At 35.1% G+C, this 22,499-nt stretch overlaps 1 protein-coding gene across 8 annotated transcripts in view; it reads right to left on the reverse strand.

Moving 5' to 3' along the window:
* NBEA (neurobeachin) overlaps positions 1–22,499 on the reverse strand; it is a 470,218-nt gene that overhangs the window by 223,880 nt on the left and 223,839 nt on the right. For all 8 annotated transcript variants that reach the window (XM_085061526.1, XM_085061583.1, XM_085061573.1 and 5 more), the window contains 3 exons: positions 17,127–17,191; positions 7,397–7,505; positions 3,245–3,411 (listed from right to left, as the gene is read on the reverse strand). In XM_085061526.1, coding sequence (XP_084917652.1) covers positions 3,245–3,411; positions 7,397–7,505; positions 17,127–17,191 — 341 coding nt within the window. The remainder of the gene's footprint in view (positions 1–3,244; positions 3,412–7,396; positions 7,506–17,126; positions 17,192–22,499) is intronic.

Raw genomic sequence — 22,499 nt, forward strand, 5'->3', positions numbered from 1 at the left:
TCATAATTTATAAATACTGTAGAATGTCACTCATCAGACCTTTTGCTTTTCCTCTCATTATTAACCTTCTGTGGTCCTTAAGAGTGTCTTTGTTCCATAATGAACAAAGGGTAAGCTTTGTGGCACCTACAGATCAAATAATAAATGCTGGTTGCTGCTTTCTGCAAAGACAGAATATGCAAAGACACAAAAGCTGGGGAGGCTTAGAAGCTCATTGTGTTGAACTGCAAACACAAAGAAGAATTTTCCCTACAGTTGGGTCATATTCGACAAAATGAAACTGTAATATTTTGTAACATTAGCATCTGTGTTAAAGAACTTTAAAACAGCTTGTTTATCTTGAGGATAGATAAACAAAAACATATAGGACAAGATAGGACCAGAGGACATGGCCTCAAGTTATGCCAGGAGAGATGTAGATTTGATATTTGGAAAAATTTAATCACCAGAAGGGTTGTGAAATATCACAACAAATTGCCCAGGGAGGTGGTTGAGTCACCATACCTGGGGGTGTTTAAAAGACATGTGGATGTGGCACTTAGTGACACCTTTTGTTGGTAGATTTGGCAGTGTTAGGTTAATAGCTGGATTCAATGATCTCAGAGGTCCTTTTCAATCTAAATGATTCTATGATTATATAAATATTTGTACTATGTGCTACAACTAACAGTGAATTGGTAGCTGCAGCTGTGCAGACAGAGAACTGAAGCTTTGAAGAATCACACTCATGTCTGCCCAAATATTTCCCTGTCTTACTCATTTTGGATGTCAAAAGGCATTGCTACTACCCAAGTATTTACTGTGCAGAAGTGATGGCCTGTTTCTTACCCCGCCCCATATGGGCCAGAGAAGGATCTCCTTAAATTCACCATTTCAATGAAGGGTCTCCAGCTCTCAAGCTGAACAGGAGAACAGTGTGTGTTCAAAAGTGTTTGAGAGCTGTGTGCCTTCAAAATTGGGAACACTTTTCCCAACAGAAATTGTAGAATCACTACAGAAGTGTAGAATTCTGGAGTGACAACCTGGTTTTTGTGTGTTTTTAAAGTAACTGTATTCCAGTCAGGCTGTATCTCTTGTGGCACAGAGAAGCATGAGTTTATAAAGAGATTGCTAATGTTGTAACTGTTTGTCAGGATCTAAAACCAGAGACTTGAGTCCTGTTTTGTCTTGTGCCAGCCAAGACCAGAGGTGTGTATGGTTTTGGAAGCCATCTCAATTTCCATCATATAAAAAGTATGGGAGTATCTATCTAATTAACAACAGTTTTTGCACACTATGGCTGAGCAGTTTAATGAGTCTCCTTTCCATTTTCTGCCCTCAAAGCCTTTCAGGTCTGCCCATTGAGTGACTTCAGTCCCTAACAAGGCTCAGAGACTCTTCCACTGGGCATCTCCCCCTCCCTGCTGTCATCCTAGTCCTTCCCATTCACAGTCCACTAGTCCCATCAAAGAGTGTGCTCTGGATCACAAAGCTACCAGGGCACATATGGCCAAACCTGCCGTGCAAGGCCATTTCCCAACTGGCTCCTGCAAACAGAGAGCCCTACTTGGAGGTCTTGTGCTGTCACCATGTCCACCTTATCCAGGTTAAGCTGCTATCCACAGCTAAAACACAACCAAGCCAAGAGCTGCACCTAACACTGCAAGCATCAAAATGGGAAAGCAGCTCTGCCAGTAACTGAGAAGCAAACCACACGGGGCAAGTTGCATGACAGGGATGAAATAAAAGTTTCTTTTGTTCAGTGTAAGAAATTTCACAGGTTTGTTACAGGTGTCAAGCTACTTTATGGCTCTTCAGGAACTATCATGGACTCAAGAGAAAAAAAGGCTGCAGCATTGCACAGTCGCCATTTAGGGTGACATCAACAATCCTGAAGATAAGTTATCTGGCCCTAAGAAGAGATAGTCCCCTGGAAAAGGCAGTGACCGGGAACTAATTTAAGTCTGCAAAGTGTAGCCATTCACAAAGCTGAGCAACAGCATTATTCAGAAACTGTTATTCATTACTCAAAAACATTAAAAGGACAGAAAATTGCATTTATTTTCAGCATGTTCAAGTCACCAGACACACAGCTTTACACCTGAATCAGAGATAAAATGAGCATCCCTTATGGACCTGTTTTGAATTAACCATATCACAATTTTCTACTTGCCATTTTTGTAATTTTCACCAGAACATCTGGTGGTGGACAACAGTGGTTCTGTAAGACTGAATTTTCACAATTTCTACCATCTTAAAAAATAAATGCACTTTCATCATCATCATCCAGGAAAGAGTGATTTCTTTAGAAGAAATAAGGATAATGAACAAGAAAAATATAATTTTTATTTTAGACACAGTGTAACTGCAAGAACCAACTAGACAGAATTACAAAAAGAATGAACACGGTATTTGCTGTTTATTAAACCCTATTGTTGATATGTCAAATTTATTACTTGGCAACTTTTCTAATAGGCTTAAGCACTAACTCTGTAGTCAACATAAATGCAAATATATTGTTTGAATGAATATCTAGAAAAAAGTTTTTGTATTATCCATCCTGACTGTTTTTACTGAAAAGGTTTATCAGAGCTAAAATGGAACTTTCTCTTCTTTGCTGATTCAGAGCAGACAAAGAGGAATTTACATAGAAAATCAAACTGCAAAATTTTGGTTATCTGGGAGCAGGACTTCCTTGATTTCTTTTGTTTGAGTTGTTTCACTCTGAATAAATAATCAAGTGGTTTTGGCTAGAATGCACAAACAAGGGAGATACTTGGCAGTCTCTACTTTCACAGACAGAGCATTCACGTGACAGACCCAGGTTCAAGACCTTGCTCTGAATGAAGGAAAGGAGCAATTTCAGCTCAAGTCTTCCACATGAGGGTCAGCACCTTAGCCACTGGCTATTTTTGTGATTCAGAAGAGCAAGGCTATTATTTTTGGCATGATATATGGAAATGTTTAATTTCACCTCTATGTTGAATAGAATGAACTTTTAAAAACAGTACTCAATACAGCTCTTAATAAAGCCTCAAATACCATATCAGTTACAGAAGAAATTATATATTTTTTGGGTTTTAATTTTTTTAACAGGAATACCTGCTTAATTGAGCTGCACTTTGGTTATGTTCAGCTTTCCACATGCTACATTTAAGTACATTTAAACTCCTAATAAAATCATATTTCAGTTTTACAATGCCTGCTTCTCTCAAACTTTGAAAGCAACATTTAAAGCCTCACATTTTTTACATTTGCAGCTTACCTGTGAGAAACAGCTCCCCAGGCACCATGCTTATTCGTTAGTATGTTGAGTATCTTCTGTTTCAGCTGGTTGGCTGTAACATGGTCTCGATGCTTAGCAGCACTGATGAGGTGATCACACATCTTCTCCTCCTCTCTCCGGTCAGCAGCATACTGAGCACACTGCGACTGGGAATGAAAGCACATCCACTTCAAAGACAGGCTATCTGTGATCACCTTAAAATTATTATTTATTAAACTCTTCCAATATAAAAAGAGCTTATTGAAATACTTTTCAGAAGACTAGGACATGTCATTTGTCCTAGTTTCATCCAGGACAGGGTTAATTTTTTTACAGTAGCCAGGAGGGAGGCATGTCCAAACCCTAATGTTATTTGATACCATCTCATGTCACTTGCCAGGGGCAGGAGTAAGGGACACTGTCTCTCTTGTCTGGGAAAAAGGGTGGCAGGTGAAACAGCCCAGTATCATTCTACTTTCTGTATAAACAATTCTTTGTCTTAGAACTTTTGTTCTTAATATTGTTGCTGTTACTGTTCTCTTTCTTATCTCATTGCTGTTTCCAGTAAACCGTTCTTATCTCATCTTGTGATTTTCACCTTTTGTGTCTCCAGTTCTCAACTCCACCCTGGAAGGGGTGGGGAAGCAAGAAAAGAGTGTCTGGTTTAGGAGACACTGAATTGTTCAGTAGTACTATTTCTAAACCACAACACCATTCAATTGAAATGGTTCTACTACTTTATATTATCCATGAAAAAGCACTCAGTTAGAATGCGTAAAAATTAAAATACCAAGGCCAAAGACAACAGAATCGCAATGAAAAACATTTAGCCATATATTTCTGTGTGTATATGTGTGGCCATGGAGATGCCTTAAAAGCTAGCCATTCTTTGTAAATGTTTCATGTGTTCTCAGGTATAAAATACAGCTCTAACAGACATAGGATAATATAGAAGAAAAATTATGTACACTGGTTTTGATTTTAAAATTACATTAAAATTAAATTTACTAAAATTAAAAAGTTATTAGATTTTTTTTATTACTATGGATGCTAAACTACAAACCTAAGAAATATATTTTTTATTTCATACCACAACATGAAAAATTTTGATAACATACTACCACTTCTAAAAACCCTAATGGATAAAAAATCACTCATATTTTAAACTGAAAAACATATAATATTTCCATCATGTTTCTTTTGAGAGAAAACTACCTTTAAAATAAATGCTGTAGTTATTCACCTTCAAGCAAATTTGTTTCTAAACTGCCAGAATCCTATAGTGTATTTTTGTTTTTAAAAATCCTTTCTTTATATATAAGGACAATATTTTTCCATTTCTTTTCTCAAAATCATGCTAAGTTCAAACTCAATTTCTCCTCCAAGTAAAAATTCTTTCAAAACGTCTAAAAAAAAGGGAACATAGCCAGAGTAATCAAAATAAATCCACAACAATAAGTATAATTTTCTAGGTATAAATTACAAAGGCTAGATTATTCTCAAAATAGCAAATTTAACAAATATCTTAAGACATATTTTTGCACTTACAGTTTTTGTGCACCATTTTAGAATGTTTAACCAACACTCAATGCTGTAATAATGCTGATTAGAATCCAATTTTCTAGTATTTAAAAGAGCAATTAAAATTAACCTCATACTTTATATTTTATTCTTCATATTTCTGCATGATACCCTTTTAGTACAGATCACATTAGCATTATGCACGATTTTTACACTGGTATTTCCATTGTGTTTATGGACATTATTTCAAGTAATCTATCTGGGAAAGAACAATGGTTACACTAATTCATAAAGGGTTAATTCATTTTTCAATTTATCTTCTTGTACAGGGAGGCACCAATTAGTACAATGATCTGCCTTAGTAATGAGGTTAATATTTCACCAGCTCATTGGACAGTAAAATTAAATTTTCATTTTTCTTCCTGAACAATTACAAAGGTTAACAAAATGAAAGTTAACTGTGAAGTACCCATTCTGGGAGGAATTTCCCTGGCTGTGACTACAACTGGAGTAACAGAATAAAATTTGGATGATGGTCCATGGCCTCCCCTCTGTGCAGGAGACACAGTTACTTGGGGCAGCTTGGACCAAATAATTTCACCCATAATGATTCAATTAGAGTTTAAAGGGCAGAAATAAAATAAAATAGTCATGCACCTCTCTAGCTCCGAGTAATGATTAACGTGTACTAAACCCCAGAACATATACCTATATAGTTTATTAAAACAAAATGACAGATATACAGTTATGTAACAGAAAACTACCAGAAATTTCTGTCCCTACTGCTTTTAAGTAAGATGAAAAATAAAATGTTCAGTTATATTCCCACCGTTATTAAAGACAATATATAAAGCATTCTTTCAGACTTTAACCATCACCTTATTTAAGTACTTGTGGATTTCACATTTAAAACAGTCTACATTTTACAATTTTCTTTTATGACTTGCAATTTTTAACTTATTCATCTAAAATGTGTATGTGAGGCTTTTCCTACAACAAATGTAATGAAAATTTTCATATACGAAAAATGCGTTGGTTTCCTTACCAGACAATAAGACAGGCTTGAGGCTATTCCTTTAGGGAATTTAGTTAATATTCTAAATCCTATTTGCTAACAGAAGCTGGAAGTTAATTGAATATTCTCATTTTGTCTAGAGTTCTGACAGATCTTATACCTCAATGTATTCTTCAAAGAGCAGATAACTCAATCTTCCATTGTCATCTTAGGTTACTGCATGATGCTCTGATAGATATCAAATGTTATTTATTGTTGAGGCAATATAAAACTTCGCTCTGACATACACTTAATTGTAAATGTGATTTTATCTATGTTCAAAATATCCAGTATAAGCTTGGTAATAAAGTTGTTGCAATCCCATATGACAAGTGTCTGCTGTCTGCTCTGACAAAATGAAGTAAAGGTTATGTGTATTCAAAATGACAACAGATATCTCTGTGTCTCACACTTTTCAGCTAGGTCAAGGAGCACAAAAACTACTACATCAAAGTGCACATTTAAGAGAGCTGTTTCAAGAAGATAAAAACCTCATCGAAACAAAGATTACTGGATCCTATTTCTAGCCACCAGGTGCTTGTTGACATTTTCTGACAGATTAATAAATTGATATAGTTATTTATTATCATCAATACTAGATCAGTCTATCTTAATCCCCATGTTAGGTCACTTGAGCAGTAAAACATGGAAATATATGACTGCACATATATACTTACAGCTACACAAATGTATGCAAACACAGGGCAGGTTCAGAAATGATAAAAAACAGTGGTGAAATGCTGTATAAAACTCCATAAAAATGCAAACCCATAAAGTTATGATAAAATTCTGTCAAAAAAGAATTTTTAAATTTACTCCATCACTTTTGCATGATTTTTTTAAATAGGAAAAAAATAGTCCTGTAGAAACAATTGGAAACCAATTAAACTGCAGACATTTTAAAACCAGGGGGTTTAGCATCTGGATCAATTTCAAGCAATGTATTTTAAATTGTATGCTGTAACACTCATTGATGATAAAGCAATTGAGTGTCTTCAGAATGAGAATTATAGACATTAAAGAGTTATGGGAGTCTGCTGCTCTGTCTTCCAATAGTGAAGCTTACTGTCAATGGTTAATGATTCCTAACTACCAAGAAATATATGCAGTATCATATTTCACTATATAAATTATAACAATTAAGCATTCTAAAGTGCTCCAAAATTCAAAATGAAGTACCTTAAGTGTATTAATTACTTTCTTTTATAATTGAAGTCATACATACCGTTGAAAAAATTCAACAAAAATAATTAGTAATGTGATTTGCATTACTATTTTCAATAAATCAGAAAAGTTCTTTATGAACCTAAAGGTCTGCCATATCAGATTAGACATTCTGATTAAGGCATTTCTTCAAGCTGTAAATGCTTTTAAGAATTTCAGTGACAAGATGAGAAATTAAACCCATTCCTTGTGTTTGACATTTACCAAAGCTTTTAAAACCTAGTTTTGAAATGCTTTCAATGTAAATTTCTTCCTTGGAAGAAAAAAATAAAATCTTTATTGCATGGAATTACAGTCCAGGCGACATCTGAGTGAAAACAGAGAACCAGAAATGCACCAGCTCTCAGGCTTACCTCAAACTCAGCATGCTTGTGGACATCTTCAGCTCTTTGTCGGTTTAAAATAAACTCTGCTTCATTTGCAACACGCACTATATGGTCTTTCATTGCATGACACAATAATCTAAAATAAGAAAAATCAGAATCAGCCTTTTTATTTGATGTACTTCAAATAAAATATTTCAGCAGATCTACTTACAATGGAAGAAATTAAAATCAATGAAGCTTCTGTAATTAAATTTTCAAATTAGTTGAAATAAAAAAAATTCTATCCAAATTTTTCTGCATTGTAAAAGCTCAAAGAAATCACACTAAATGGAAAAAAATCCATTTATTATTGAAGGGAGAAGTTCTTTATGGAAAATATCTTTTCAGGGTGTTTTTAACAGCAGTCTCAATACGACTACTGCATTGTCATTTAAAGAATCTAGACAACTGCTTAAACTCTTATTTGTACCATTAAAAACATTAGATAGAGAAATTCCAACTTCAGTCTTAAAAAGTCCTGACATTACTGAATATGTAAAATTCTATTAAAATTACAAATTAGTATCAATATCTCTCACATGTTTTTTTCAAACACTAGAGTGAAAAGTGCATCACACTTCCAAGTTTTCAAGATACCAGAAATAGATAAATCTCACTTAAAAAGGAGGAAAAAACAGATTAAGACTGGACTGAGACTGAGGCTATCAGCCAGACACCTTAATTTAAGACTTGTGTAAAGACCACAAAATACCATGAGTGGCATAATAAAATTGCAGCATAAACAACACTATATTGTTAAAAATGCTCACATCTTTTTGGGCAGCAAGAATCAAAGCAACTGGTTTTTTGTCCCTATAGTCCATATCTAGGGTTGGCCATTTTATTAAAAATTGCTCTGCTCTGCTCTTCCTCCCTCAGCAGGGAGGAAATATCTTTCAGGATGAATTGATCTGACAGGTCTGTCCAAGATCAGGAAGAACTGTTTCTTTTTTTGTGAAAGAAGAACATGGTCTGGGATTTTTCTTCTTGCATCATCAGGGAAACAATTTCAGAGTTTCTTATATTAAGACTGTGAAATTTCTAGCAAATTCAACCCTAAAGCTGGTGTTTGGTGTTAGAAGCACCACAAGTAAAATTCATTATTATTAGAAATGAAAGTCATTATTACTAGACCTTACACCTGTAAGATGGAAATATCTGAACTCTATTCTTGCCTCCTTTGATGTGTTCTACCATTTGTCAAGGAAAGAAATCACTTATCCTGAGCTAATATTTAATATGTGTGCAGGGCAAGGGAAACCATAAATGCTGGGGCCTCTGTTTAGACATAAAGACAAAAAAACTTGGATCAAGTTTAACTGTAGACTTTAACACTTTCAATAACCCTTTCTATTATATCTAACCCTTAGCTATTTTTAAAGCAGAAAGAATGAGTATAAAAAAGTATAAAAAAGGATGATCGAAAATTTGCGAGCCATACAATTTTTACTCTCTTTTGGAAATAAAACATATTCTTTACTGAGATCTTCTTATCACTGTGGCTGAGTTATACCCACTGCTCTCATTCACCCTTGTAAATCCTCATCCTGTTTTAGCAAGCACCACCCTCAACAGACCTAGCAGCTGTACTAATGTAGAGACAGTGAGGAATGAGGCCTTCTGGTCATACTTAAAAATCTCTACAGAAGTAGTACTTCCAAAGGGCTAAGGAGTTTTAAGAGAAGTTTCACCACAGGCTTGGTGTACATTTTATACTTGTTTCCAGTAATTCATGATCTACCAAAAAAAAAAGCAAAGCCATTGACCTTGAAAACTGTTTGGCTTTATCCTGTGTGACTGTTTCTTCATTTGCTTAAACCACTGAAACTCTACCAGAATTAAGACAACTGAGCTTGCCAGATGAGCTGATCTCAACCAGGAACTGATAACCAGCAAAAATCTTATCTCCTCTTTGTGTGGCAATCCTTACTGCATAAGGTAGAGGTTAAACATGACTTGGCAACTTATGGTTTCTCTTCATCCAGACAAGCTTCATTTTTATTAATGAGCACAAATTTACAGACCATAGTTAAAATTCCTTTACTAGGAAAGAGGTTTGACTTCGTTTTAGACCAAATCAAAAGATTTTCAGTAAGGAATCCACCAACAAAGCAATCTGAAATCACTTGTGCATCAAATCTTTCTACAGAGAGATGAGCTTTCTGTTCAGATAGCTGTAGAGTTTTCAGCTGAATATATAGAAAAAAACTCTAATTAAAATTAGTTGGTACTTCATAATAAGCATGACAGGGCTTAAGTATCTGCAGAAATAAACGGTGTAGTCTCCTTAACCTAGAAATGGAAGAATCTCAGACTTATGAGCAAGGCCAGACTGATGACAAGTTTCAGTACATGACTATTTATAAATAAGACTTATTTATAAAGTCTTATTATTAAGATAAAAAATATTCATTCGTAAATATTGTTTGGGAGTAGGTAAGAAGTAATTTTCAATCAATGTAGTTAGCTTTCCAGAATTCTGTCCTCAGCAAAGTTACTTTAAAATTCAAGAGTGCTAAGAGGTTAAAGGAATTTGTGAAAAAGTACATTTAATCAATCAGAAGCCCCTGTTTTACAGATACTGGAATTTAAAAAGGATGGATTGCGGAGTTCCGCATTCCATGAAGTCATTCAGATAAATAGCCAGAGCCTGGGAGAACTTTTTTAGAGTTTTGGGAATAGAGATGGTGAGAAAACTATACACAAACTTTATTGGAAACCTGTAAAAAGCATAAAATGCTTGCAACACAATCTAGATGTGTGTTGGGGGGCTATTTGTACACCTATTAGAATTGAGGGATGAAAATTCTTATCTCACTACCTATTCTAACCTGGCTTTTCTGTCCTGCAGTCAGTTGTTCCTAGTAATAATCTCACACAGAGAGAAAGGGCTCACAGCTGTTATGCTGATAGATAAAACAATTGAGTTTATGTTACCCAGTCTTTCCTGCATTTGAAATAAACTAAAATCCCAGATCATTCCCAAACAGCAATTTTCAAAATAGATTACTGAATGAACATTTGTTATAATTTAGCTAAGGTCTTGTTTCCTCTACTCATTCCTGAAGCTCTGCCAACTCACATGTCCAGGGAAACAGATGTTTCTCTGACTTACTTTCATCATATGCCCATAGCTTTATTATTCAAAAAAACCCAACAACAACAACAACAAAAAACCCCCCAGCTTGGAAATGTGCCACATTTTCATCAAGCAGTTGTTTTGACAATTATTGCTCTTAATGGCATTCATAAGAAATGAGATCTATCACACCTGGTATCTGTAACAGGATTCATAAACTAGTCTAACTTGAAGAGTTTGAAGTTCCACAAGATGTAGTGTTGCTATCAATACTTTGAAAGTAAACTCCTATAAACTTTGGAAAGTAATGTCTAACACAGAGGCCTCATTTCTTGCAAGAGAGCAATGATGAAGAATTCCCTAGGGAAAAGTTTTAAATTATAGCATGCAGCCACTGACTATTGTACTACAACATGAGCACACTGACATGATAAATGGAGAGCAACTATTATTGTTTCAGAAATGTCACAGAAGCTGTAACAGATTCAGTGAAACACAGAATTGACTACTAAGAATCTATTCCACTCCCCATAAAGATTTTTTATTTCGCAGAAGAATTTTCTAAATCAAGAGGAATCTGTCTCTGAAATAGTGACATCCAGTAAACATCCAAGACCAGCAGGTACAACTGAGATGGATGGCCTTTATCTCAGAATCAGCCTCTGCTTTGTGATATGAGCTGATCAGGCAATGCTAGAAGGTGAGAGGATACGTCAAAACCTCTAACAGATCTCAGAACTGTGGGGGTGCTGACCCCACAAGTACACAGGTGGTTACCATAACAATGTAAGCTTTGTCTAACACAAACTACTAGTCTGGAGGTAGGACAAGGACAGCTATAGTAAGGAATGTGAGACTATAAAAAAGCACATCTAAACAAGGAACTCAAGCATTAGCTGGAGCAGAAACACAGACATTCAGTGCCCAGTTTTACCGAAGTATCTGTGACATGAATCCTCTGCTAAAGGAAGATGACATCTAGGATAAATTCCCATAAAACAGCCGCACACAATTAATAAAGAATTCCTCCAACCAAAAGTTACATTTGGTGAGGGTGACAATAAAGCACCAGAATTTGGTTATAGCTGTCAAAGGATAATCAAACACCTTTGTTCTTATTTATTTATTGTTTCTGAGCGCCACTGCTTCCCCAGTGTCATTTTCTGACTGTATTTGCATATACTGGATTTTGCACATCAGACTAGAATCAAGTTGTTCTGGTATCCCTGAGCTCCATATGGTCTGAAGACCAAATATCTTGCATTCTTGGATGATTCAGGTGAGGTCCTCATTCTGTCCCATAATCAAGATCATTATCAAAACAGAAACACGGAAGAGTTACTACTAAATTAGTTCTTTGAAGGTTATTTAGAGATCCAAATGCAGATGCACATCATAAATCAAATATGGAAAGGGGCACTATAGATATTTCTTTTAACACATGTCTGAACATTTAAATATTGCACACACTGAATAATGGCTGTGAACTAATTTACCACAAACCAGACATATCAGAACTGCCAAACTGCAACAGCAGATGTCCAAAAGAAATCTTGATGCAGTTACACAACAATCCAAGCTGAGGTAACATGGAAAAAATATAAGTCTTTGTGAGCCTCCTTTCAGGATTGAATCAGCAATTCTTCCAAATTTAAACAAACACTAATTCCAGACTATTTAAACATTCTGTTATTTTTTCAAAATATTTCAACAAAACAAGTTTTAAAAGAAAACGGCTTCTTGTGAATTTTAAGTATGCTCAGAGGTCCAGGTAAATGGATATGCTAAAATAAATATTTTCATGGCTAAAGTCAAAAAGCAGACTTAGGTACAGAGATGAAATTATGGGAGCAGAGCTTACCATTTTAAATCTGAGATTAAATACAGTCTCATGTTGCCTTAAATTTATATTAGAATTAGACTACTATTTAAAATGAAGAAATTATGTGAAAAAGTAAAGGAAAATATTTTAAATGAAAGGAACAAGATCAGCTCTTTAAAGAGGTGAGTGTCGTGAAAGCATAAAGGGGGAAGGAAATGGATGATGAGGTAGCGATTTAGCTCTAATAGACTAATAGATAATGACCTGTAGAATCCATCTCTTAGGCAGGATAGATCCCTGAGATACTCCTCTCGACAAAAACATCAAGCTAAGATACAAACAATTAACCATAACTCTCAGACACCATTTAAGTAGTAAATTTTTTACCCGTTTAGCTGTGCATTCATTCAGAATGTAGAGTTCTAACTGATGCATAAGTATTGTGGGACCTTTCCAGTATCAAGGTAAATTATGGTCATTGCTATTCCCATGCCCACAAATCTGATTGTTTTATCATAGAAGGCAAACAAGTTGGCCATGGATGGTTTAGCTTTTGTAAATCCATGTTGACTGTTCTCAATTATCTTCTCTTCCAAGCAGCCAGAATGTGTTTCAGAGGTACTTGCTACATGGTTTTCCAGGTGACAGAAGAAAAAATGATGGGCTTTTCACTGGACTTTGAGGACTGCTTTAAAGACGGGTACAACATATGCCTTTCTCCAGGCACCTGTGACCTGCTCCAATTTCCTTAACTTCTTGGACTGGTGATCATCCTCTCAAGGACTCCATGACCATCAGATGTACCCCATCAGGTATTATGGGCTTGTATGGGACAAGTTGTCTCAAGGAATTCTTTACTCAAAGCTTATCCACTGTTGGTAGATGTCCTCCTTGAACCCTTTCACTAAAGACAGAGCCTTGATAAACCTTAGTGAAGACTGAGGCAAGTAAGTCACTGAGCATCTCAGACAGATGTGTGACTAAATCAACCATCCCATTCAGCAACAAGACATTCCTCTTGGTCAGCCTACTTACAAAGCTCTTGTTGTTCTTGATATCTCTTCCAAGTTTCATTTCCAGCTGGCTGTCTTGACAATATTCCTTACATGCTCATGAAGTGTTTCTAAATTCCTTCTTTCTAGCCAGCTTCTAGTTCCACCTCCTGTATACCCTCTTTATGCATCAGAGTTCTACTATAATTTCCTTTGCTGGCTGAACCACTCTCTTGATACATTTACTTTTTTCCCCATTCCTGCACTTGGATGATGCTGTAATTAAAAGCCTGGCACCTTTCAGAGCTGCCTTGACATACACATTTGCCTCCCATGGGGTCCTACCGACCAGTTTCCTTAATAGGCTAAAATTTGTGCTCATGGAATCTGTATTCTGCTACTCTCAATTCTCACTTCCCTCAGGGCCTTGAACACCACTGTTTCATGGCAACTACAGCCAAACATGCCATTAATTACCACATTCAAAAATAATTCTTGCTTGCTGGTAAATAGCAGATTCAGCTGTGTGTCACTTTTACCTGTCTCATCCTGTATCAAGAAGTCATCCCCAGCACTCTCCAGTAACTGTCTCACCTACATGCATCCCACCTTGTTGCACTTCCAGAGGTTGTCAGGAAGATTCAAGACCCTCATGGGGAGCCACAGTTTGTGATCCAGATACTTCTTCAATTTGTGTAAAGAATGCTTCTTCCTTTCCCTCTCCTTCTCCCTCAATGAGTGGTCTGTAACCAACTCTTACCATGATGTCACCCTTATTGGACTCTTCTCTCATCCTGTCCTGCAAGTTATCCACCAGACTGTTTTCCCAAAAAAAGAACTTCAAAATTCTGAGCTGCTTCTTCACAGAGAAAGCCACACACTCTCATTGCTTTCTCTGGCTGTCTTTTCCAAGGAAATTGTCCATTGCAGCACTTCTGTCATGCAGTGCAGGCTGTCCCACCAAATCTTATTCATTCATTCCAATGATGTCATAGTTTTCTGATTGCATGTGGAGTAATTTCTACTCCTAGCTGCCCAAGATGTATGCATTGGTATACATATTTACTTGAGGTGGGTACTCTTCTCTCTTGTTTTTGTCAGCAAGCAGCATTTCCTTTCAACCTCATCCATCACTACTCCACTTAAATGTGGGCTTTAGTTTCCCACACATATCATTCCTAAAGAAGTCTTTTCATGTCTCCTTTCACAGCCAACATTGCAGATGCATCCAGGTCTAAAATTATGAAGACTACTTATGTGTATACCCCAATGTAAATCTGAAATCCTAATTAAGCTGCTGTCAGTGAAGCTCTTTACATGTGTGATACCCTCAACATCACACATTCATAGCAGGAGACTGATTAAATAGAAGCAGAAAATTCAAGATCATAACCAGGATGTCACTAAATCTTTCAGGTGTATTACATACCTTGAAAGTATTAATTTAAATCTATAGTCAAATCTCTTGTTGCACTAAAAGCTGCTACAGCAGTCCTGTTTTCAGAAAGCTGTATCAGTGTTTGTATATTGAATTCCAAAAATATGTGTTATTCAGATCTTCCTAAAAACCAATATCTACACCAAAAAACCTCTGAAACACAGTAAATCAACCAATTTAAAATGAAACTCCAGTTTGTTAAAGACACAGGAATATAGATGCCATTGTTTAAACTATAAATAAACTGAAATATTTTATTTCAGAGCATTTCTAATATAGTCAAAGATCCAAAAGGCATTTGAATTATTTCAAGAAAAAACAACAAGAGAAAATCACCTTATAGCATCCACATATTAAAATATACATGTCTAATTGACGATATTAAAACCAAGGTGGTCTGCATTACACCTAAACGTTTTCATCCATATTCAAAAGAAAAATCTTTCTCAAAACTTTGATTTATTACCCAGGTCTCTCAAAATCTTACCCAGAAAGTCCTTCAAAATATTCTTAGTCTTCATTTTGCTTTTAATAATTTAAAATTCGATCATTAATGCGCAGTGATTATATGCAATTTTACATCCCATTAACCCTGCTTTGTTTTAATTATAAAGATCCTTTGTTAGATTCCTTTAAATGATCCAGTTTATAATTTCAGGTTATCCTAGGGAGCACTTTAATTCAGCTGCACATTCATCAACTGTTTATGTCCTGTTAATTGTTGACAACTGCACAATTGCATTCTCTAGCTATGATTGATGAATTGCATTCACAAGTTTAGCTATTAAGCAGAATAAATATTTATAACAATTTTCAGTTAAAGGATTGTTATCTTTGTCCCCAAAAGGGTAAATTAACAACAAATGGGCTGATTGCAAAGAAGAGCATTCCAGCAATGTACACACACTTTTCTAAAACACCTTTCTGAGAAAAGTATATGGAGGACCATGTGTCCAAGGGCAGTTTGATCAGACAGTCCGTCGACTGGATTTAAGCAGCAGCTCTTAAATGCTATCTTGAAAAGTCATTGTTAGAGGGGATTAGAAGGACCACTGGTATCTTAATACCTGACCACTAAAAATATGCAGGTATGGGATTTGTTCAGAACGGTGGTTTTATCAATAGGGAGCATACAATAATATCTGACCTCAATACCCTGGCTGAGAAAATAGAAAAAGGTCCAAATGTATATTACTATCCAAGAACATAAGCTTACTATAATTATTCAGTCTGTTGCCAGGTAATATTTGTTGTACAATTTTCAGTACATGACCCACTCAGCTGAGCCCTATTATGGTGTAAAAACTCATATTTGCACTTCATAACAAGAATTTCCAATGGAGGGACTTACATTTCCTACTGCTGTATGGCAGTACAACTTCAGTGTGCATAGGGAATCTAGGAGAATTTACACCATGCAAATACTGGGTAATAAGCTACCTGCTCCTGGTTTTTTTGATACTCATATTCCTGTATTTCTAAACTCTGATGTTTTCTAAATTTCATTTCAAATAAAATCATGATTTAACCACTGAAATATCAGCTAGACAAAAAATATCCTACAATAAAGAGAAGATTTCATACTTCACTTTGGTGATGAGTTATCATCGGTGAAAATAAGAAATCACATAAAATGAAAACATCTCTTCAACAGACATATTGTTATTTCTTTTTTTTTTAGCTACACACAACAAAATGTGTAGATTCAAGTGGATTTAATGTATTGGCCGATACAAATCAGACATGTAGCACAAGTGGTTTTGTTTGTCCTGGGTACTCCATTACCAGAAGGACCAAAGAGTCTCCCCTTGGTTCCCAGCTGGCTGGAAGTATCAAAAAAACAATGCACAGAGTAGAACATACAGAATTAAAATTACTTGAGGACTGATAATAAATTTCATTAAAAATTTCAAAATCAAGGAAGCTCATATAAACATGTCATATGTGGTTTACAGGGCTCAAATTGGACTGGAAATTCTAGATAAAATAACCATGAAATGATAGTATAGAGAAGTACATCTGTAAAATGAATGCTGTGCTCCTAAAACAGATGGAGCAGCAGATGGTTTTACAGATTGGGCTCCCTGGACTGCCTGGGTAAAACAACCTTGCTGCTCTGGAGAATGGTGGTTCAATTCTCAAACAACCCTAAACTTAAATACTTATATACAGTTCAAGGGAACTCTATTTCCTGCCGTCAATAAACAAAAGATTCAAAATTTACACACTTACAAATTAAATATTTAGTATATAAAGTATCTACACAGTAAATCTCTTAATTACATGGCCTTTTCACAATCTTTTTGGAACAGATGGTGAGGAAGTATTATCACCCAATGGAATAAATGCAAAATGGCTACTCGTTTGAAAGCTTTAAAATTCATTACCTTCCTTCATTGATGAGCTCAATAAATGCAAGTCCTGCATTCTTCTGAATAGAATTTTGCCATTCCTAAGAAGATAAAATATAACATGATCAAAATCCAACGATTTTAAAACACATTTTTGAAGCTGATTCTGATCACTTCCTAAGGAGATTGAATTGAGGCTGAACTTCTTAATTTCCCCCTCCCTCCTAAAGAAGAATGATCTGAGTTTTTTTTACAGTTTTAAAACTGTAATTCATTCTGATTTTCAAATAAATTGTAGGTGGTCATGTTTTCTGTTTCACCTTTAAGCAAGCTCTAGTTTTCTTGTCTAAGGAAAATGAACACGTATGTTGTTTCTCCAGTTCATGCAGTTGCCCAATGAGCATTAGTGCAGCAAAGTATCTTCTTCATGTTGCTTCACCTTGTACATTTTATTATATAAAACAGGCTATAATCTGTGTTACATCCATCCCTCCTGCAGTTCAATTTTTGCTTCTTTCCAATTATACGTGAAAACAAAACTAGCCAGCGATAACAAAACACATTTTTTAAATTCTTTTACTTTTACTATGGGTTTCCAAGATGAAACTTCAAACCAATTTAAACCACCTGATTTATATTAAATGATAACAGGCTTTTATTTCCTATACCACAAAGTTAAAGAGAAGTTTCTCAATGCATCACAAACAGTTTTTGTCCTACAACCCACTGACTCTATCACACCAAAAGACTTCTGATACTTGAGATGAAAAAGGGTTGATCTCTCTCTGTCTGAAAAGTAAAGATCACTTTCTTTTGTAAGAATTCCTTAAATCTTTTTTTTAAGAGCTATAAACATTTCTTCTTCATCATAATGAAAAACAAATCAAAATACATTATCTGGATTGCAGTTCACAGAGAGATTTCCTAGTTTGCAACTTCATGTTATCAATGGGTTGAGGGTTACAGTTACAGAACTATTCAATTTACATTTAATTTTTTCCAAGAGTAAAAAATCAGGCAGAAATTCCCAATGCTTGTTTCCTAATATGGATGAAAAAAGATAGCTTTGCACAGATAAGGAAATTTTCCCAAAGAATAGTTGTGAGATCTAGTCACTAATCAGTAAAGTGCTTCTTACTGATTATATGAAAATTCACCGATTTGACCAAGTCATCCAGCCTAAAAGAAACCCAACAACAAGATTATACTCATGATTGGTTTCATGAAAGGCAGGCTAATAAAACAACCAAATAATTAACAAATTCTTGACCCATTGCTGAGCAGGTAACTCCTGGTTAGGGAACACAGAGTATCAGCACTGAAGCCTCCAGCTTGTGAGCTAGAAAACCACTGTAACAGCTCCTTTTTTCAGTGCTGTTGATTTTGTTATTTTTCAAATCCAGTAACTAAAGCAAATGATATTACTTTTGAAAGCAGTTAAATCATCTTGGTAGAGTAGAAAAGCACCCTGAGAAACTAAGAATTAAAGAATTTGATTATCTAAACACAGGCACTTCAAGACATTTTAAGAAACAAAAGCCTGGGTCAGAGATAGTGCTTGAAATTTAGCATTTTTAATTTTTTATCAGGGCCTTTTACTGTATGCTATAATAACCACTATTAGCATTTTCTTTTGAGATGTTTTTCTGCAACACAGCTGCTATGACTTTGCAGTCAGGAAAGCAGAACTGGTATGACAACAAACCAGGAAAGGAGTTGAAAAGAGAGAGGAGAAAGGATAAAAGGCTACCTTAGACATTTAAGCAGTTAGCATGCTAATTAAACTTTTAAAGAGAAACAGAGGGTCCACCTATATCTGCAAAAGACCAAAAGATTTTTGTAAATATTTTGTCAGATGTTCCTGCCCAGTCCAAATGTCTCAGATTCTGCAGGACATGAAAAATGGCTAACTGGATTTTATTTGAGATATCTTAGCATGCCTAACAAGTCATTAAGATATCTATATGGAAGCAAATAAATCTCTTCTTACATGTCCATAGGTAGAAAATCTCATCAATTTATCTGATGAAATTATTAATGATAAAAATATTTGAAACCTGCCCAACTATCTACCCAAAACTAGTGAAAACCACAATGATGCAGAACCAGAAGGGAACCAGGATTCGTGGCTCACACACTGTTTCACTACAAAGTAGCTACTACAGGACTCACTGAAGACTCTCAACCCTCCATTAATTCACAAATAAGGGAATAATTATTACTACTACAATTTCCCCCCACTTTTAGGCATAATTTAACATTACAGATTCATGATCCTATGTGATGACCTGTTAATGTGAAGAGGCACCTGGTTTTCTTTTTTCCATTTTCTTTTTAAAAGGTGCAAACAGTAGATTGAAACACTTAGCAATACCAGCATTACATTTGCAATTCCGTATCATTGCATGCACTTTAAGAACTGGATTAAGATGTGGAGCAATTTTGTTTATATTATCTTGGATTCCAAAGAAATCATTCTCAACCTCAAGATGGAAGAAGCAGTACTAAATGAAATGGATGCAGTGACAGTATTTGGAAGATTTATGCTATAGCCAAGTAGAATCACAACATAGTTGTTTGGTTATTAGCAGCTAAGTGCTTGAATGACTACACTCAGTCTCGTGTGGTTTTGGTGTAGCTCATATCATGAATCTTCTGAGCCTTAAAGCAAGACCTGGAAGCATTTTCTGTGCCTCAAAAATGCTGGTGCCAATTACACGCTGAAGTAACAAATGCCTTCGACAAAATCATGTGCAAGACAACTACTTCCACAGAAAAATGCATTGCTCTTTCTTTCTTTGTGGCTCCTGATTGGTATGGCATGTTAAGCACTACTTTTACTCTATAGTATACTTCTTTCCAAATAATCTTTTGCTCACAATTTTAAAATTTTTATTCATGAAGACTAGAAAATGTCTTAAAAATATCTGTGATAATATTAAAAATTAAATGATATAATTACAAAAAAAGGAATGGTGATTCTCAGAGTTCTCTCACCCTTTCCACTTTCTGCAAGGAAGTCTAAATTTGTGCCATAAATTTCAAGTTTCTCAAAGAAGTGCAGTTACTGAATGGAGAGACACCTGGTGCAGTAATCATCCTACAATTCTCTTGAACTAGAGGTACCACTGTATGACTCAATTGTATCTTCATTAAACTTCTCTCTTCTCCATGTCTTAAATTAATCTGAGGTTTATTTTCTTTTTGTTGTACTAAATATTTAGTGAATTTTCTAGTCTAAGACATTGATAACACAGTTGACACCTCTATTCTTCAATCACTGCATTTTAATTAAAACTTATTGAGACAGATGAAATTTTACTATATCAACTTTCTTCTTTCTAGATTCTTGAATATGCTTGGTGGAAAATCTTGTATAGAGCTGAACAGGTGCTAGCTTTTATCTGGAGAATGAAATGGAAACTATAAAAATGTGTTTGCAATTCACAACATACATGTAATTTAGCTTGGGTTTGAACTCCATGTTGTGGAGTTACCTCCTAAAATCACCAATACTTCATAACCAAAAAGTCACCAATAACTTGCTTTACTTCATTGAGGAGAAAATATTCAAAAGAAATGTTACAAGATGTAGAAAATGTTTTGTGGGGCTTTTTATGGCAGAAAACCATGTCCATTAAAAGCAGGTAAAAACAGGAAAACTGATTTCAAGCCACAGTCTCATGAATTTTTGAGATTATTATACTGTATTTAAGATCACAGAACAGTCCCTACCAGTCATAGAAGAATTTACCTAAATATACTGGTGTTTTAAAGCCTAGCATTATTATTTGGAAGGAGAATCATGTCTAAGAAATCCAGTAACAATGCCTGTATACTTCTCCCACACTCACATATATACGGCTGTTAGATGATAAATAAAATGTACTTTTGGTCTAGTTTTTCAATAAATTTGGGATAAATTTTAAGCTTTTGTAATTGGTCATCCATTTTAAAAGTGGCTATTTCCCACAATAACCTAGTTGCAGAATGACTGATGACATCCTCCTGGAAGGAAAATCTGCAAGTGTTTGAATACTCCTGGCCTCTGGCCAAATCACAGAAAGGAAAAGAATGTGAAACTTCCATAACACTATTTACGTGAATATGAATTTAATAATACAAAGGTAATAGAAAGTTTTAAATTTCAATTTCACAAGACTACAGCCTCATTTTTCCTCTGTTTTCTCGACTTGAAATAATACGTTAATTTTTCGCTTTCTTAGAAACACACAGACTCATTGCCCTTCTGATTGCCCAATTTATCTTGAAAATGAAGTCAAACTTTCCCAGAGGAACATTTCATTAGTATGTTGGAAGAAAAAAAAAATCTGCAATTGCAAAAACATTTATATTATTCAAACAACACTAGGGAAATGGCCAAATTTATTTAGATTATACAAAATTAACCTTCATCACCTTGTAGAAGTTCTGCATATCTTCTACTACAGACAGAAGATTGTGCTACAAGATACACATATCTCCACAACTTCTAGAGCTTACTTTCTGATTGGAAATTTTTATTTTTTTTAAAGAGATGAAAAAATTATTACTACCAATATGTATGCTATGTATGACTATTAATCCTAAAAGCCAGTCCACTTTTTACTCAACCACTCTTTGATGTTAGAGGTAAATAACTAATTTGAAGTCTTCCAAAACAAACAAACAAACAAATCTTTGGGTGTACAGAAAACTACTCCTTATATTGTCTTCATTATAGTGACCCCCCCTGAAAACAATGGTATATTTATTAATAATGAAGTTCTCCAGTAATAAACCTTTCTACTCCTTCTCAGCCCTTTAAGAAATACCGACACTGATTTTTTTGGTATTTCCTTCTGATTTAAGATCCTCCTTAATTGTAGGCAGCTTTATTGAGAAGTCAGGGGAAGACCCCTTGCCACATTAGGATATATGGGGAAGGTGATTCTTACAGTTTTCTGATCCTGCCTGTTTTGCCATTGATCCAGAAATTATTCAGTTCAGCATCTCACTGATGTGTATTCTTTGAAATTTTTTGACAAAAATACTTTGTTAAGGACAGGCAAGAGAAAGGACTCGAAATTCCATGATAACTCTGGTATAAGATAAAAAAGACAACATCCTGCTTTTTACTAAAAGCAAAACCCAGAATTAGTTTTCTGAATATAGGGGAATCTCTAAGGACACCTCACAGAGTGATGAAGAAAGAAAAATTGCTCAACAAGTAGGAAAGAATATTCTAATGGTTTCCATTTGAAAGACAAGTTATCAGAAGCAGATGATCAAAGATGAAGACTGAGATTGGGCTGGAAGACATTCCCCACACAGACAAGGAATTAATGTAAAAAAAACTCTCTGACACCCCTTTAGCATATGTATTTAAAAAAAAAAAAAAGTAATGCACAATTATCAACTTTTGGAAAA

The sequence above is a fragment of the Lichenostomus cassidix genome, chromosome 1 (assembly GCF_008360975.1).
Source record: "Lichenostomus cassidix isolate B80296 chromosome 1, HeHo_3.0, whole genome shotgun sequence".
NCBI classification, from domain to species: domain Eukaryota; kingdom Metazoa; phylum Chordata; class Aves; order Passeriformes; family Meliphagidae; genus Lichenostomus; species Lichenostomus cassidix.